General features: G+C 35.3%; 1 protein-coding gene across 5 annotated transcripts in view; it reads left to right on the top strand.

The window, feature by feature from the left end:
• Positions 1–19,929, top strand: part of KLHL32 (kelch like family member 32) — a 123,489-nt gene that overhangs the window by 26,276 nt on the left and 77,284 nt on the right. For 4 of the 5 annotated variants that reach the window (XR_004253128.1, XM_032185369.1, XM_032185371.1 and 1 more), the window contains exons 3-4: positions 1,167–1,255; positions 4,127–4,307. Coding sequence is in view for 4 of the 5 variants with exons in the window: in XM_032185369.1 (XP_032041260.1) it covers positions 1,233–1,255; positions 4,127–4,307 (204 nt within the window). In the remaining variant the exon portion in view is untranslated. The remainder of the gene's footprint in view (positions 1–1,166; positions 1,256–4,126; positions 4,308–19,929) is intronic. The other variant, XM_032185370.1, reaches the window with a different exon arrangement.

The following is a 19,929-nucleotide window of genomic DNA, read 5'->3' on the forward strand; positions in this document are numbered from 1 at the left end:
AAACTGCCAGTCTATGTAAGATTAAAGGACAAAACTGAGGACAAATTACCATAAGTAAAGAACTGGATTATTTGTACTTTGTTTGATTAGTAATACTCCCTAAATGTGTTTGTGGTGTTTCAGTATTGATTTCAGTAGACACCTCTGATAGCACCTGGAATAGGGCATCGTTGTAACTGGAAAGCGGATAAAGTTTGTATTAGAGATGACTGATTTTACAGACCACACATAGCAACTGGGAGAGATGAAAAAGTCACATTATTCAGGTACTGGGAGATGAGTGTGGTATCTGTAATGGTTTGACAACTTGGGGGACTAATTCTCTGTTACAACATCCTTTACCCTGTCTGTTGTAGCAACTTTCAGTAGTCATTAAGCAGCACACATTAGTTGATATAGTCATTTTAATATTTTTTCCTTTTGGAATAATACAGAATTTATTAAATCTGTTCATACTGTCCATCCATGCTTTACTGCTTGTATTTGCCAGGTTTGCTTTTATTCAGGTTGATGGTGGTACCTGATCAAAGCACTAATTAGTCGATCAAGAGTTATCATTATGGGGAAGTGGAAGCTGCCTTTTGGAGTATACACAGTATACTTCTTCCCCCAGTTGTGTCTTTAGGAAAAATTAATATAGTCAAAGCATTAGCTTAGCTGAATGGCAGAGCCACTTACAAAGTGGCCACTACATTTTATTACTGTTAGTTAGCCACTACAAAGGACTGTGAGATAGTGCTGTGAGATTTTCATAGCTGTTTAATATTTAGGGAAGTAAGCAAATAGCAGTAGGTGCTTCTGGCCTACTCTAAAATTTGTTTTGTTGGGAAGTCACTTCTCTCCCCCCTCATCTGCCCTGTTATGGTAATACTTATAATACTTGATTCTGAGTTTGCAGAAAGGACACATGCCTCAAAGGCAGCAGGTGCAGGAAGTTCAGGTAGTAGGGTGTGATTTCCTAGAAAAGACTAGAGGAAAGGCCGCTTTCAGGCTATAATCAGTCTAGCCAAAAAAAAATCACGTGCACCTAGTCCACATGATGTTCTTTCTGCAATAAATTTGAAAAAAAGTTGCTTTGGAATTGCATCTCCTAAAAGTATTGATCTTTCAGGCTGAGGCTGTGTATGCTTTGAATTTTAATGTGCCTCTCCTTTCTCTCTCTCTAGCTGGAATGCTTGCGGCTTTCTCTACAGGATTATAAGCTTTGATATTCAGAAGAGCAAAACTGAAAAATGCCATCTGAGAGGTGCCTGAGGTATAGTACTTGGTAGAGTGTAGGAAGTTGTTCACATTTAGTGTGATGTTTAGCAAAGCATTAATTAGCAGATAGTAAAATGTGAAATTAATGTTTTTGTTCATTAGTCATTATTTAATACATATCCATGTTATAATCTGCAAGAGATTGCTGGAGGCAAATGGCGACTAGAAAGCAAAGAGAAACATGCTGGGGATTGGTTTGGGTCTCAGTCTCTTCATACGTTATCTTGTTTATGGTCTTGTCTATACTTGGAGTTTTTGATTGTGGAAGCAACTGCTGATTGACGTTTATGTAGCTGTTAGTGCCTGTTGATTTTTGATGTTTTTACTGTTCACATATTCAGGACATTATTCTTCCAGTTCTTTGAAGCCATTTCAAGCATTCTCTCCAAATTCATCTTTCAGCCTTCCAGAATCTCACATTCTGTCTCTTTCCCTCTTATAGAGTCTTAGTCACTCATATTTACTTACAAATTTATCCTTTTTCATTTATTTATTTGTATTACCCATAGTCTCATCAGAGACTTGATATTTATGATTTAAGTAATTTCTGGGAGCATTTTCAGGAAAAAACATTCAATAGAACGTATTCATCTAGTTGCTTTTCTGCAGAACCTTGCACTAGTCTGACATGCTGGTAGGTTCAACTGCTGCTCTATTCTGCAGAGTAGTTAACATTTTTGAGCTTATCTGGGATATGAGAGGTCTGCTTGATATTATTAGGGTATTGTACTGTTACACTTGTTACCTTTTCCCTGGTGTGTCTCTGGAGCAGCAGAGAATCAGGAAATCCTTGCATTTTGTAGCTGTTGAGTACTGACAGCATCAATACAATGTAGCCATGTAACATTTAGTGAATTGCTGCATTTTCACTTATAAAGTCCAGTTAAATTACCTTGCATTTGTATATATTCTTTGTACATTATTAACAGAAGGGGTACAGGCAATTGATTTTTAACTTCAGTCATTCAAATGGAAAAAAGATTAAGTTTGATCTGAATTTAAAATCATGCAGGTATGCTCATATACATAATTTCCACACACAATTTACCCTTATACCTTGTGTTTTCAAACTGTTTTCTACTGAGTGAAATAATTCTTATCTACAAAATGAGATGCATTAACTTCCAGATGAATGTGAGAAAAGTAAGAGGAATGAAAAAACAAATCAAAACATTGAGAGAGAGAATAATTTATAAAAAGAAGTATGGAGAAACCACCTGTAGATATAATTAGGTCATAATATTTGCACAGTTAGTCTTCCAATTTCATTATATCCTCAATTCCCTTAGGAAGAAAAAGTTCTTCTAGTTAATACGAAGGGGAAAACCTGGTTGTGTAGACTATATTCTGCAGTTCTGTGAGAATCAGTAACAAAACTGATAGCTTACCATTGATTAAAGATTCTTTATTGTTGCTGATGAAGGCTGTAGAAAGAATAGAGTTTTATTATTTTTTTGTTTGTTTGTTTGTTTATACAGCAAGTTGAACTGGTAGCATTGCTTGCCAAAAACAATGCATCTGTTTGATTCAATCACTCTGCTATAAAAGTTGCAGAAAGGAAAAATTGTTAGAAATATTTACATTTTATTTTAGTGAGTTAGATTTGTTGACAATTATCCATTAGAATTTCGTTGGAGTTCTACAAATGGAAGAATTCAGGACAAAGTTTCATTTGAATGAGTTATTTTGAAATGTAGGCTATATCCATATGTGAAACCTAAACAATTAGAGAAGGTACTGAAATTCAGATACAGGCTGTTCTCCTGTATGTGTAATGTGTAAATTCATTTTAGCCATCCTTCTTCCAGAAATAACACCTTAGCTTTTGTCTCTTTTCAAAGATTAGATTAGAGCAAACAACGTGCAAGGCAGGTCTTCATTAGTTTGCAGAAGCCCAAAGGATAGGAGTGGGATATATTATACAGAGTGAGTGTTGATGGGAATGAAGAATATAGCAGCCACACAGTTGCTGCCATAGCTTGCATATGTAGTTAACTGCATGATTTTAGTGGAAGGATGGGAGCTTATTTATCTTGTAATCAAATTGCTTTTTTTATACCTTCCCTTTGATTTATTCATGAATGATTCTCTGTAAACTTATCTTCCAGAAAGACCTAGATGCTCAGGCAATATGAGTTGTTAAATGTCTCACAGATTTCAGATGAACCACATTGTTTTGTCCCAAAAAGACTTTGCAGATTTTTTTTAGTTTGTTTCTATTTGTATTTATTTATGACTATGTTTGCACACAAAAATGCATCTGCAGTTATATTCCTTCTCCTCTTGTCTGATTTCTAAGGAAGCTGAAAACAGACAATCCTAGGCTGGATGACAGAAGTCCTGCATTCATGCAAGGAGATATATGGAGGTGGTGGAAGGCCTGAGTGTAAAATAAATGCAAATGACCTTAAATCATCTGAAAACTTTCAGTAATCCAGTATCAGGCTTAAACAGGCCACCTGAGGCCAAGAGTCTTCATTCTTTTGAGTAGGGCTGGTTACACAGATGCATGCTCCTTTCCACTAATGCATTAATTTGAGGTACTCAAGAGTTGTTTTTCTGTCACTCTGTTGACCTAGGGCTTTATTCTTCTCATCTAGCTCTACAATGATTTTGAGTTAATTCTGTGAGTCCAGCTGACATCCAGAAGCAAATGAAAATGAGAATGATTGAGATTTTTGAATCTGAGTATATAATCAGGTTTCATAATACTGTTATACTGAGCTTTTCTTGTGATGGATGTCCTGTGAAAAGATTTTGCATGATATGGTTCATGACTTTCCAAGAAAAAATTGTTCTATATTGCTGATAGAATCTACTTGTTTCCTACATTAGTTGATAAAATCTTTTCCCTTTTTCCTCTCAGCGTTCAGGAAATGCTGACAGGTCAGAGGCTTTGTCAGTCAAGCTCCCATAATGATGCTGTCCTGGCAGCCCTGAATCAGCAACGAAGTGATGGCATACTTTGTGATATCACCCTTATTGCTGAAGAGCAGAAATTCCATGCGCATAAGGCAGTCCTGGCAGCCTGTAGTGACTACTTCCGAGTAAGTCCAAAGATTATTATCATTTTTTTATTATTTTCTTACAGTAATATTGAAAATTACTCCAAGTGTAGAAGGGAGAAAGGTTATCCACACTATACTGAATAAACTGTAAATTTGAGCCTGGAGGAAAATTCAGTATTAATTTATATCTTGTAGAGTATACAACTTTAAATATCCACATACCTACAATAGGAAAGAAATGCAAATAGAAATATCGAGGACATAATTAAGTTCTTTTTAACATTATTAAATATTTAGTCTTTTTTTTTCCCCATGATGAAGGTGTTTTGTTTGTTTGTTTGTTTGTTTTTTTAAGAACTTGGGCATTTAGAGAAAGGAAATTGAAATCTTAATAAATATAATTTAAATCAGCTTGAGAGTGAATTGTTATAGGAAAGTAAACGGTTATTCTCAAAGAGGACTGGTAATTCTATTCTTCTCTCAGAGCCCATAGTAATGTTTTGAGTGTAATAAAGCTTGTTTTCAGAAGCAAATGTTCCTGATATGTAAAGGTTAAAATACTTTTTGTGAAACCTGACTAAATCAGGTACTCAGCATGGAAAACTGAACCCACATGATAAAGGTGGAGTAGTTGAACAATTGAGATTTCTAATAGAAAAAGCATTTTTTTTTGTAAGAGGCAAAGCTACCAACCTTCATTATAGTATATCTGTTCAGAATGTTGGACTGTCTGTTGCTCTTCAGTTGGCTGGTGTTTTTTTAAAGTGTGAGTCATTCTGTTGTTATTCAGAGACTAAAGCTGAAATTAATTTAAAGGTCTGTTTTCTGTAACAAACCAAGTTTATTTAATATTTTGCTTATGCTGTAATTGTGTTGCTACAAGCACCATTATGGTGACCTTTTTGTTCTGTTAGAATAGTAATACAGTGCATAGCAACTTTTCTGTATCCCTTATTACTTGAGCATAATTTTCAATTCTTTTGGAGTTGTCTCTTTTTTGGTCAGAATTGAGTAAATTATTCTATGTATTTAAGAAAGAGATATTACCTTGATGTTACTTTTATCGTGATGACTTTGAGCTAATTGATTGCTCATTTCTTGAGCTTGTCTTCATGCTTCTGTGTTCTGCTCCTGCAGACTTTATGCTGCGGTGGCTGTTAATATTGCTTTGTCGTGGTGCCCTGCCTGCTGTCACACATTGCTTAGCACTGTTTTTTTTTTTTTTTTTTTTTTTTTCTTTCTTTTTTTTTTTTTTTTTTTCCCCTTTGCCCCTTCCCTTTACCTCTGTGCACAGATAAAGAGGGATTTGGGAGCTCTCTAGCTCCAGTGAGTATACCTGATGATGGTAGATATACTGCAGGACTGCTTTTCTGGCTTGGCTGAAATATTTTAGTAAGTGTGCCACACGGTTCCTTGAGACCAGTGAACATGCATTCCTTCCAGAGCTCTTTGTATTCAGTGCATAGAAACATCATAGAGTGGGTAGCTGTACCATGTTCAAGTGTTATGGTAGGAACAGCTTCTACCTTAGTCACTTATTTATTGACCTTAAGATTTGGGATACAGTGACTCAGCTTGTCACTTCCAATTGAGTTACTTGCTATTTGCTGAATGGTTACTGCAAATTACAATCTTAATGCCCCTTGGTAAAGAAAAAAAGCTTTACAGTAGATCAAGTTAATAATTGCTATATAAATCTCTTCTACTAAAAATACTAAATGATTTATGCAGCATTTGGTAACTTGGTCTGTCCCCAAACTGTTATGTTTTGGTAGGACCTATTCTTCAAACTTCAAGTATCAGCTATAAATATGAAACCCTTGCTTACTGAGATCAGTCAAACGATTTCTATTATTAATGGACAAAAAGCTTTGTTTAAAAAAAAAAAAAAAGTGAGAAATAAAATTTGATTTATTAGATTTATTCTGTAGAAAAATGGTGAAAAAGTGACTAGAATTGGGAATATAGTATGTAATCATTTAAAAAAAAAAAAAAAAACACACAAGGGTTGATGAAAAAGTAATAGTTTTTAAATTTAAATTTAAACTGGGATTATAAATGTTTTTATATCTAGGGGAATTTTGCCTGATTTGAGCTACCCAAGTATTCGTATTCTAAGATTTAGGAGAATGATAGCAATTTTCATTCAGAGTCAAGGAAGACAAATAGATATCTCCAGAGGATGGTAAAGGAGGATAGAAGACTTGTTTAGGATGAGATGAATCACCATATGGAAGTGCCAGATTTCTCTCCACTGGTCATAAAGACTAGACTTCAGTGCTTCATATTTAGCTGCTAAAATTACATAAGGTGAGTTCTACCCTTAGCTTTCCTGGATTTTCTTGGAGGACTTGTTGGAAGAACCTCATGGTCTTTCTAACTGTGCAGAAGTCATTGACAAGATAAGTTTACCTTTCACTAATTTTTGAGAGATTTTTTTTTATGTAAGCACAGAACTGCAGGGGATAGGATGCTGAGAACATCAGATGTTGGAGTAACCATGAATAAAATCAAGATGAAAACACTATACATCAATGTGACACACAGAACTTGCCTTTCATAGCTTCAGGTTACTGTAGCTCACAGATTTGATTAATATACCAGCCTACCTCCAGCTCTATCTGGTGTGGCTGTTGTCCAGTTTTTCTGATGGTATAAATTCCCAAGAAGCATGCCCAATTGTACTCAAGGCTCTGTCAGCATGAATATTTATTTTTGTTTTATTTTTTGCCACTTCTCTAAAAACAGCTCGTACAAGAGTCTGGATATTTGCTTCTTACAGATCCTACATACAGTTTTCTACATGTTCTGTGTCTATTTTGATTTAAATGGAGCTACTGCTGAGATTGTACTTTCTTGATGAGAATAACAAATCAGCCGAGCAGCATGTTTCTTTTCAAATTGCCATTTATTTTCTTGTTTTACTGCAACAGAAACTTTTACACTTTAAAAGGATGATTCTGTGTCCTGTTACAAGTGGATGAGGGAGTTGGAGTATGTAAAAGAGTGGTGAATTTCAGACATTAGTTGTTATTATCAATTTTTGTTTGGGGTTACAGCCTGGGATAAATTCTTCATTTGCTTTTCTAAGACAACACAGGTACCTGAACTTCATCAGATACTGAGCTTTGACCAGCTCCAGAGGTAACAGACTGCCTTCCTGGCTTACAGTTGGTATAGTTTAGTTTCAGCTGTACTGAAACATGAGTATTTAAATTAGAAATTAGAATAGTTCAGTAGGAAGGGACTTACAAGGGTTATTGAGTCCAACTGCCTGTCGTAAGTATAACACCTGATTTGTGAGTTTGTATCATTTAGATACAAAAATACTCCATGTGTATGACTTTTTTTTTTTTTTTTTTTTTTTTTTTCTCCATAGACAAAATACAGAGTTAAGTTGAGATTTTTAGCACTTGAGGACTAGGATTTTCAATTTCCTTTCTTTACATCATCTACTGGAGGACCTCTTCTTCTTTCAAAATGAGCTAGGGTACACAGGAGTCAGCTTCTTACCCTTATAGACTCATGTAAATAATAGGAAATAAATGTATTTTTATGAATTTTTTTCTTAAGTAACAAACAGCATTATAGGCAAAGTTTTCTGTATGATATACTGCAATTTGCTGTTTGTCTCAGTCTATTGCAGTGAGACAAGAAGGTTTACTTAGTGAGTATACATAAATTGTGATAGCTCTAGCAAGCTAAGTGATTTCCAATTAAAAGATTTTTTTTTTTTATTTTTTCCCCTCTGGGAGCAAAATGAAATGTTACTGCATGACTTCATTAGTAGGCATTTACAGTGTTGGCAGGTGATTATGTAACACCAAGCTTTTCTTGTACAAAATGCATTGGTTTTCCAGTCAGAACAACTCCTTTCTCCTTCCTTATTTTTCATTTGAGTGGTTTATAGTCATAGGATTAGATTATTTTTTTTCTCAGATGTACATTTTCCATGTTACCTGGATTGACAGGATTATATCAATTAACTAGAATAGATTTTAAAATGTCGGCAATATCCCAATTTTTTTGCCCACAATGAGCACATTTTCTTATTAAAAGAATCTTTCTTTGAAATTCACCTAATAGATACTAATTTTGTTTACAGTCTTCATACTTCTAACTGTCACAGTTGATTTTTAAACATTTTATTTTCAGAATTTTTCCTGTTCTCTTTCCTCCCTGTCAACAGAGTATATATCCTCCTGTGTACACAGCAGTGCTGATTGTTCTTATTTTGTAATATATTCCATCATTTCCTCATAAGGTTAAAGAACTGGTTTTTGTAAACAAGTTCTTGAGGTATGAAAGATTGTATGAAGCAAATAGTTTCCAAGGTCTTGTTATATAAGTCATAAAGACGAAAAGGCTCTCCCTAACAGATTTTAGGGGTAGCTGTAAGGACCTCTAGTTCTAACATGCTATTATGACCTGGAATGATTGCTTATTTAGAAATCCTTCTCCCAGATAATCTTAAAAAATGTTAGCTCTTTGCATTTGGACCAAATAAATTCTATTGTTCTAGTAACATCTATTCTCTGCTGAGACTTTGTTCTAAAAGAGGCTGTTACCCTTGCTATAAGCTTTCTGAGTAGGTTGGGAAACATTTCTTATGTCTAAACTTTTCTTGGGATCAGTTTAGTTTCATTTTCTCAGTTGGAAATTACAGTGTGTTTGAGAAATTAAAGTATTTCATCTGTTTTAATTGCCTAACATGACTTTGGTAGATCTCAGCCACACAGATTCACTGTGGCATCTAAATTTGTTTCTAAATTATTTTTTTCAATTTTCCAATATTGCCTTTTATGTTGCACGTTATGCTTGTTAGAAGTTTTATAGGAAATATCTTTCTTTTAAAAAAAAGAAAATCAGTTTCTTCATTGTCAGCAATGCCATTTTTTGTACCTTGTTAACAACTTCATTTTAGTAGCCTGAAATGCAGTATTGGCTAGTTGAATTCTTGTCAGTGTAGGCATTCATCTAATAAAAGGTTGGATTTAAGCAGTAGAACCTCTACATTTGACTGTTCTGAACAGCTTTATGCTGTTGGTAAATGCTGTAAAATGCTGCTGGTTGCTTATCTTTGTCAGGAGTTAATCTCCCTAAATTAACCTGTATTCAAACTTAGATATCTAAAACCTGGCTGAGTCCCAATCCACTCTTACTGGATGACCTAGTGTGCAAGTGACCGATGAATTAAACAGCTTCTCTGATTAACAAGTAAAGCCTCAAAACAAGGAGGTACCTTTAACAGCATTGGGTGAGAATGAATAATGGCTCACTGTCAGATTGTTGGCTGTTTTATTTAGGAGTAGCTGTTTGTGATGTCTGGAGAAAAAGAGTACGAATGGGCTAAACTTAATGTGTCCCTGTGAATTCTCCACCTGTGCTTAGCTTGGGCATTCCCAGAGCAGGGTGTGATTTCTGTCTATTCAGTAACCCTAAATAAGTGTCTCATCCAAGCTTTTATCCTGTTTCCCATTGAGGTTGTGCAAGAAATGTTGTCCACTGTGTGCTCTGACAAGTGACCACTTCATTAGTGTGAAGAAAACACTTATTTTTTTTCTTCTGAAACCAATTTCTACCAGTTTCATTTCATTTTCTCTGGTTCTTCTGTTGATAAAGACAACAAACTGTCATTTCCTAGGTGTTCTTCTCATGGCACTCAATCATCATCTCTCTTTCAGATTGGAGGCTTCTAACTTTCTCAGATATTACTCAAATGGAAGCTGTTTCATATTCTTGATCATTCTTTGGATCTTTTCTAGTATATCCTTTGTGAGATTTGTGTGCAATGTTGGGCAAAACATAGACTTCTACCTGGGCACAGGGTTGTTTTCTGTTTTCTTCTTTCTCAACTAAAAAAAGTCTAAGAGTTTTGATTGCTTTTTAAAACTTTTTTTTTTTCTTTTTTTCTTTTTTACCATTGCACTTAAGTGACACCTTCAAGAAAGTCTCATACTGTAAGGCTTCTCTTTTTGAGATGTGATAGTCAGGTGGGATAGCATCACTTCCAAATTTAAGATGTTTTTTCTCACGTGCATCACTCTACAATGAATTTTAGCCCTATCACTCATCTCATGGAATACTTTCACACTTTATCACATTTTATTGTGCCCTTACTAACTGGTATAGCTTTGTCTCAATGGATGCTGTAGCTGTACTGGTCTCACCCTTTTCCAGATTGTCTCTTGATATGTTAAATATGCAAGAATGACGTGCTCCACTGGAATCATCACTCCCTTGTAAAAACTGGCCAGCTCTTTTCATATATATATGTATACATATATATATATATATATATTTTTTTTTTTTTTTTTTTCCCCCATCTTCAGGCACTCATTTATCCAGGCAAAAACCTCTCTTTTTCTTTCCTCTGTTGCATAGCTCAGTTTAAATGCCTTTGAAGAACTTTGGATTCACAAAAACGATTTTAACACTTTGTAGAAAAGTAATGGTTAGAGCCCAGCATAACATTCTCTTCATCAGCTGTTTGTGATGTCTGGAGAAAAAGAGTACGAATGGGCTAAACTTAATGTGTCCCTGTGAATTCTCCACCTGTGCTTAGCTTGGGCATTCCCAGATCAGGGTATTGCTTTTACATGTATAAAATTTATACAATTTTGCACATGTATGTATGTGTGTGCAAAACTCAAAATCTAGTAAACCATTTACCATTTCAGCTGTGTAGAGCATTCTCAGCTATGGATGAAATAAGAATCCAAGATTTATAGAGTACCAGCTATAAAAGCAAGCAACAACTGTACATAAGCCCATTTGAAAGCAATATTACTAGATACTTAGATAACTTATAAAATGTCTGTGTTTTTAGAAGCTCTCATACCCGGTACCTGACTTTCCAGAATCTGATTTCAACACAAAAGGAGTAGATATAAAGCATGTGGAATCTTTGGGGATAATTAAATTGACATCATTAGGGTTTTGGAGGGGTTTTGTTTGTCAGAGATGAAGGAAAAGTCAAAGGTTAAATGAGAACAGCCAAATGTAGGCTATTAAAAATAAAATGAAGAGATGAGTTTATAGAGGCATTTGTTCCAGAAGAAATAGCTGATCGAGGCAGAGCTCAGCTGATGATGAAAGCTACTGTGAGAAATGACTGTAATATTAGCAAAAACTTGGTTAGTCAAGACATTCTTCTTCTATTTAGCAAGTAGGGGATACTTAATTGCTGTTGTAGGTTTTCTCAGTAAAAGGATATGGAAAACCAAAGAAAAAATTGGTCGTTGAGCTGGCTTTCTTCTTTGGGTTTTCTATCAAATAGTTTAATAAAGATATCAGTGGGTATTAGTTGTGGTACTTTAGCAAAGTTACTCTGTGATCATAATGGAAAATAGTTTTATAGTCATAATGGAAAAACAGAATTTTTTGAAAAATATAAACTGTATCTAGTTCAACCCTTTATAAAATGGGCTGGATATGAAAGTATCTGGTACAAACCTTCATAAAATGGACCATTTCAAGTTGCAGCATTAAGCTTCTCACATAACAAGCATGCTTTTGCAGTTAAGCTGCAGAATAGGAGAAAATTGTTGCAGTTTACTATTGGTTGGTACATTTGGATTTTAGTGTGTAATGACATTTACGTCACATAATGACTAACTTCTTAAGAAGCTAATTGTAATAACTAAGATTATGTTATTCCAATTCTGCTAAATGAAACTTTGCCGTACAACTCTTTAATTATGGCTTACATACTGTGAGGTGAGAAACTTCTTGTCTTGCTATGTTGAGTTTGCTTTTAAAAGCAGCCCCTCTTAAATGTGCTGACACTTTCTCTCTCTTTTTATTTTTATTTTTATTTTTATATTTTTTTCCCCTCAAAAATATCAAGCAGGTTTGCCTCCTGGAATGAAATGTGTTGTGGTAAAGTGCTAGCTCAAGAGCTGACTTTTATTCCAGTTTTATTTTGAGCTTGGTTTTGATATCACTTGCTAAAATCATCAAAGGAACAATAGGCTTATGCATTCACTGGGAAGCATTACACCAATTTAAGCCAAAATTTGCAAATGTGACTCATACTTTTCTGTGCTTGACTAGAGATGCTGTAAAAAAAAAAAAAAAAAAAAAAAAAAAAAAAGCTGTTTTTAGTTATGCTGTTCCCTTTATATTCCAGAAGGCAGGCCTATTTAAGGGTGACTATTGTTAGGACAGGCTGTACATTACTGCAGATTTCTGCAGTGCATTGCATGGCACGGTCCTTGCAATTCAGTTTTCTTTCTTCTGCCACAATGAAAGTAATTTTGGCATCCAGGATCTCCTATAGTGACTCATTTCTTTTGCAATAGTGAAACTAAGGGTACTGTAGTTGTGGTAGTACACTTTTATATTATTATTATTCTGACGAGGGATTGCACATAATTGTAGAATTAATTTGTTTCTACAATTTAGGCTACTTTTGAACATAGGCCTTTTTAGTGATGAACTCACTAGCAACTCATCAGGAATAGTAAGTTATGATCTGTCCTTTTAACTTCTATCTCAAATTATGCTCGTGCATTTAAACAGAAATTTGGAGAATACATGTTACGCTGATTATTAAAAGTATGATCATCAAAGTGCGTACTATGAGATAGATTCAACCACAAATTTAACTTGTTAGCAACAAAATGCTTCTACTGTTTATTTTGACTGTGAGTAAAGACCCTGTGCCTTGTTACAATTAAAAAAATTACTTTGTTCTTGCTGGGTGGCTCCCAACAAACATGCACAAATCTCATCCGTAGCTCCTTTAAACAGCAGTGCAGTTCTTTACTTCCATTTTTATTACTTGTTTCCAAAGATACTAGGAAAGCGTTATCTCTGTATTAACAATGCAATGCAACAAGTGCACAAAATAAATGATTTATTTGGTATGCTCTTAGGTGTAGTGTATCAGTGTATCAGTCTGACACTGATGTACTGAAAGAAATGGCAAAAATGCAAAGGAATTTGCTTTGATAACAGTGATGTGATCCTTCAGTACTGTGCATAAAATTGTATATTGTTCAGTTTTTCCTGTATTTCTTTTAATCTCTTTAACCATATAGTCCCTTAAGCTGGGAATGAGAGCTGACCTTTTCATTCTACAGGATTCATTCTAGTTGAGTGGCAAATGCTTAAAAAACAATATTTAGATAGATTTCATTGAGCAGATGTATTACTGCAGGCTCAGTTATCAATGATTGACATTATGTGACATTTTCTCTGAGAGTTTATACAGAACTTGTTCAGAAGAATCATGTAATAAGCCTCTTAATCATATTTCATGTAGTTGGTATTGATGGATATATTTTTTTCAGTGTGCAGGAGACTCCAGAGGACATGGCTTATGATTGATTTAGGACAGACAGGCTTAAAATGGGAGGAAAACAAAACAAAATTATCATGTTAGTAATGAGAAGAAAAAGCTGTGTTTTCACATGCAGTAAGGAAATATTTACATATTAAATTGATTATTTAGATAAGTGTATGTTACATATGTACAGGATGGTTAATATTTGATGCAAACTGTCATCTATTGAAGTAGTATCTTGATTATTGTTTATTCAGTCTGGGTTTTTTATTATGATAGGTAAAAACAGCAAAGAAGAAATAATAGTGCTTATGTAATGAAGGATTAGAACATGGAAGTTAAGAACAACTAAAGGTTAATACTACAAAAGGGATTAAATAGATTATAAGTTATTTATTTAACATTACTGTTATGTGAACATTGAGGTGATATTTTTAGTACAAACTGCAAAGGAGAAAGTTTTGGCCTGACAGACTTTATAGTCCAACCAGATGAGTCTCAGGACTGGATATTTACAAATTTGAGCAACCCATATAAAGATACGTTTAGGTACCAAATCAGGAAGAATTTAAGACTAAGTTGTTCCACTGATGCTGGTAAGATTACACAGGCTTAAAATTACACATGCAATAAAATATACCAAGGTATCACATCATAACTGAGTTCCCTGGGCAGTGTAGAAAATTGATTCAAGATCTCTTAAGTGCTAGTTTACTTTCTTAATAGCTTTTATGATGCATCAGAGAAATACAATCAATTTCCTGAAAAGAAAAAGATGTAAGATGGGCTTAAGTTGAGCCAAGGGAGTTTTAGGTTAGATGTTAGGAAGAACTTCTTTACTGAAAGGGTTGTGAGGCATTGGAACAGGCTGCCCAGGGAAGTGGTGGAGTCACCATCCCTGGAAGTCTTCAAAAGACGTTTAGATGTAGAGCTTAGGGATATGGTTTAGTGGGGACTGCTAGCGTTAGGTCAGAGGTTGGACTCGATGATCTTGAGGTCTCTTCCAACCTAGAAATTCTGTGATTCTGTGATTAAAACAGATGAACATAGAAGTAAATGAATATGTTGTGGGAAGTGAATCTGAATAAAGCACTGCATTTACTGAAAATGCCTATCTATTTTAAAATATTTTAAGAAGAACTCAAGCAATATCATTGTGGAATTGTGGAGGCAGAAATTGGAAATGATAATTCTGCTCTTCTAAAACAGTAAACCAGTACTTGGTGGTGTTACTTACCTTAAAAACTCAGTGCAAGAAGATAAATAGGTAACCTCAACAATGAAACTCATAATAGTTCTTTGGCAATTAGCTTGCTTGAAAGACAGAATAGATATTCACTCATTTTCAAAATTTTCTTTTTTCTTTTTTATTTTTTTCTTCCCAGGTCTAACAACTACATATTAGTTTGTTTATTTATTTATTTATTATTATTATTTTCTTCAGGTGTATTTCTGAATTGGGTGGAAAAATTTAGTTATGGAAGTAGTATGACTACCAAATAAGCTGCTTGTTTCATTCTGATTCTTAGTGCTGTAGAGTTCAGTAATAAAAGAGGCTGGGTGGGATGGCATGCTTAAGGTTTAATTTATGCACAGAATGGTAGGATTTTTTTTTTTTTCGCTGTAACTTTTGACCAGAGTCCTTACAATATAGCTGATAATTTTTCAGGGAAAGTAGGAGCAATTATTTATTTACTTATTTTTAACAGCGAACTCTGTACTTAAGAGATGAGTAAGCTCATGTGCACAGAGGCTAACTCGTTGTTAGTTCATCTTGACGTCCTCTGTGTTCATCTCTTTTGAGTGTGTTGCAATGAAAGGAACTACAAGAATGCTAGTTCACTCTGTGCCAACTTTCCACTCTTGCTATCTGGTTGTGATTGTGAGGAAGTGCAGCAAATGGGTATACCCTTTATAGTAGAGCATACGTCAGATTTCTGGACACAAGAGCAACAGCTGAAGGTAAAGGCAGGCTCTGGTACCTCAGTTGCAAAAGCTCTAACTGCCAGTTAGAGTCAAGGATGAAAGATAACAGTAAACTGAGTGGGAGATACTTGTATTGAGCTGTGTGAAGCAAGCCTGGCGTTGCTGAAACCCTATGAACACCATGGGAATGCAGCTTCTAATTCAGATGTTTCTGACGTATCCTGGGATTACTGTGCTTGCTGCCTGACTGATAACACCATGGTTGAGTGAGAATTTGTGCAGTTCAGAGCTATGTGTTAGTGGGGGGATCCAAGTTTTCTTCAGCTGTTGTAGTAGACATAGAACTAGGGTTGCTGATAGTTATCAAAACAATGTTTTGATAAAAACAAAAGCAAAATGCAGGATGGTAATGCTCTTTTTTTGGGGGGGTTACTGTAGATTAACTCAGTTTACTCTCTATTATTTTGAAAGCTTGGGTTTATTTTAAGTTGCTTTTAGAGATGAATCAAAGAAAAATAAAGATTTCAGTCACTTCACATTCTTGCTGAGGGAGCTTTGAGATATTTCAGAGGTTATCACTATGCAATGGAACAGTGTACTTTATTCCTGGAAGAGCCAGGGTATTTCTTGAAGGCAGCAATTTAGATGTTCATTTGCTCATCTCACAATTGGAATGTATCACAAAAGTTGGTTGGGGCTGATGTAGCTGAAACAAGGGATAAGCATAAGAAGGTCAAGGTAGGGAAACGGAAGGCATTATGTATGGATTCAGCCTGTCATAATTGGCAGTCTGCAACTATTTTTAAAGAGCTACTTACCCCTAAGGCTTTTGAACTAGAAATGACTTTACATGAATTCAGGTAAGTGAAAGAGAACTCAGGTTTTTTATATATAATTATGTACATATAATTTGTCACATGAAACTCACTTAAAGGTGCAAACATTTTTCAGTTTCTCCTTGCTGTTATGGTTTGTAGTTTTCATTCCAGAAATACTCATCTTAAGAAACCAGAAGAAATTCTAAAGATGAATATAATGAAAGGAAGCAATTAACTTCTGTCTCTTCAATTTTCATTCCTCAGTTAAGTCAACCCATTACTTAGGATTAAAGTTTTCACCTAATTTAGGTATCTAGGCTAAGCTAAGTGTTCAGGCTTCCTCTACAGTTACAGAGTAGAAAGGATATTTGATATAACCTCACCATGAATATTGTGTGTCATTCTGGGCTCCACAATATAAAAGGATAGTAAGATATTTCATCACACTAAGTCCTGTAGCTGGGTGTCTAAACATACCTATTTCTATCTATCAATTATCCACAAAACACTTTCATTTAATTTTGTTATACAGCTGGCTATCTTTACATAATATTATTACAAGCCCCAATGACAATTTGTTCTCCTATTCTCTCAAGTTTCCAGTATTTTACCAGTTTTCTTTCTATCTAGTATTTACACAGCATATCATTGCTCGTTTAATGACTTTTTTACTTTCCTTTAAACACTTAAATGTTAAACAGGTTTTCTGCAGATTTAAATTAGCACCTAATGGTTTTCAATGTCTTTCAAATATATTCCTGTAATTTATTTGAACTTGTATCAGTGTTCAAATTATACATGTATGTATATATTAAACTCCCAGCAGAAAGCTTATAAAAGCTCAAGAATTCCAGTTTGTCTCTACCTAAGTCACTAGTAATAAGTCACGTAAAGTTTTGGTCACCATTCTTTTCAAGTATAACAACTTGTTCTTTTTTTATTTGTTTACTTCTCTCCTAAGACTGTGTATGTTTTATAATTCTGTTTCTGTCCTTTAAAAGGACACTGAGATGCATGGAATTCACTGAAAGTGTTTACTTGTGTAAAATACTGTACGGCATGATTAAGTTGTTTTGTGACGATGTACTGCTTGCTAAGCCTGCCAAGGCTATAAGATTGATGTGTACAAATGGGGACAAGCTCATTACTGTCACAGATATGGATCATCTGAGTAAGTAAGAAAGTGACTCGAAGGCAAGGAGCAATTTTGTACCTCACTCTTTCTGACAGTGAGCAATTTGTATTTGGGGGATTTTGAATATTCTTTTCATGTTTCTTTATTTCTAAAGTTGTATTTTGTGAAGGAGTCTGTACCTGTTGTTGCAGAGCTGCATGACTGACTAAAAAATCAATGGATCTAGACATTTTTTGTCTAATTTATTACTGTTAAAATAAGTATACATTACAATTCTGATTTGGTGGTGTTTCACACCCATCTTGCATTTTAGATTTTTAAAATCTAAGCAGCTGCAAAAGCCGAGCATGGGAAGTTAGACCCAACAACTGTGCTATGCATCATTTACTCAGGCTGTTCTGCCCAGTTACATCAGATTGATCACATCTGTACCTGTTATTGTGTTGCATTCAGTGTTGAACTCTTGTCTTATTTTGCGTTCTATGTAAACAGCTCTGTAAAGGTGCCTTTGGCTGCTGAGGGCAAACCAGTGAAACTGCAAGGTGCTGTGTATTGAAGGCCCACCAACTTGCCTCTTTGAAGTTAAATTTTCCAAAGTCAGATGCTTTTGTCAAATACGGTTTGATTATGTTTACCCAAGGATTCTGCCCTTCATTTTCATTTTCCTGTCAGAAGTTCGCTAGCTTGGATTCTGTTTCAGGCCTAGATTAGAAGAAATGAGGGTTGTTTCCTCCCCTCTTTCTCTTTTTACAGCTAATTTCTGCCTGCTTCACAGAAATGGGTTCATCCTAGTTTGTAGCTTCTTAAACAGATGTGATCTCAGGTGGAAACGTTTGTGACTGGGTGGGTATATGCTGATCCCTGAGTTCTAGAGCAATTGTCACAGAATGGCAGAAGGATTACCTTCACTCTTATTTTGGGGAATTCATTTAGTTAATTAAAATCTTGACTAAAGAAAGAAGAATTTAAGCAATTGCTTTATTTTCCACAATGTTCTCTCATTGACTGATTGGACATCCCTGGAAGTCTTCAAAAGACGTTTAGATGTAGAGCTTAGGGAAATGGTTTAGTGGGGACTGTTAGCGTTAGGTCAGAGGTTGGACTCGATGACCTTGAGGTCTCTTCCAACCTAGAAAATTCTGTGATTCTGTGATATCAGAGCAAGACCTGTATATTTAAAAGAACTTGAAGAAAAGATGGGTCCTCTAATCAGTAGGCTTTGTTGTAAAAAAGGGAACTGAAGTTGACATACTGGCAATTTGGGTGCTGCCTACACTCATGACCATCTTGGAGGGAAAAAAAGCATTTTCAAATAAGGTTTTATTTTGTCCAAGCAGAGGTATTTTAAAGGAAAGTATGAAACATTAGCATTGTTGAATTATATGAATAACTTATAATAATTAACATTTCATGTTTAGCCAAATTTGGTAAATTTTCCGGTAAGTTTGATTTTGAATTACACACTTGTCCAATGATTTTATATATCATTATTTTTCTTGTCTGTCACTTGTACAACTACCTGAGATGTTTTTCTTATTGCCTTGTTTTTAGTGTAACTAAAGAGAAAAATAGAGTAGTCTACTAGCATTGCATTAAAAGAAGGACTGATGGATCTATTTAAGTGCAGAGAACTTCAGAGCGTTTTCAGAGATATAACTGAAATCTGAGTTTGACAGCCCAACCATAACTCATACTCTAGGTATTGGAGAAGCCAGAATTTAATGACCAATGTATTTCTACAGTTAAAAACATAGCAATCAAGTACAGCAGCCTGAATTAAAGACTGGGTTTCTAAGCTCAAATTCTGCCAATGGTTGAGCAGATTTTTTTCATGCCAGATTAAACCTTTAAACTGTGAGGCTGAGAAGGAAATTTGCCTGCTGGTAAGGACACCAAGGATCATCAAGCAGAGTTCGGTTCTCCTGTGTAGGAGACTACTTTCCTGGTGGATAATTCGGTTCAGCCAAATGTGGACTGTCTGAAGACCATGCAGACCTTATCTTGCAGTTAAATGCTTTGGCGTTGCTCCCTGAAAAATAAATGACACTGAATGTCAAAAACTTCCAGAGAATACTTAGAGGGTTGCCATGAGAGAAAATGAGCTCTGTGTAGCAGATGGCACATAAAGCTGCAGCCCTGTGGCTTACTGGCAGCTACAGTTCTGATAGCACTCAGCTCTATTAGACTGCCTGTGCTAGTACATTAGATGGATAAAGGCTTGTTTTCTGTCCCTAAACACAACCGGTGAAGCGTAGCTCAGGTCCTTGTGACTAAACCTTCTCCCCTCTACAAACATCTTGGTTTTATCCCTTTGGAACAGCCATGGCTTGAGCTACAACGTGGGCTGTGGCCTGGCCATTGTCTCAGAGAGCTCTGGCTGGCAGGGGACAGAGCCGCACTGGAGGCTGTGTTTGTGAGGCATGGCTGGCAATTACACCTTGGTCCCTCTGACAGTGGCCTCATCCCCTTGAGTTTACTACTTTAGGTGTAGTA

Source organism: Aythya fuligula, chromosome 3, assembly GCF_009819795.1.
Source record: "Aythya fuligula isolate bAytFul2 chromosome 3, bAytFul2.pri, whole genome shotgun sequence".
Lineage (NCBI taxonomy): Eukaryota > Metazoa > Chordata > Aves > Anseriformes > Anatidae > Aythya > Aythya fuligula.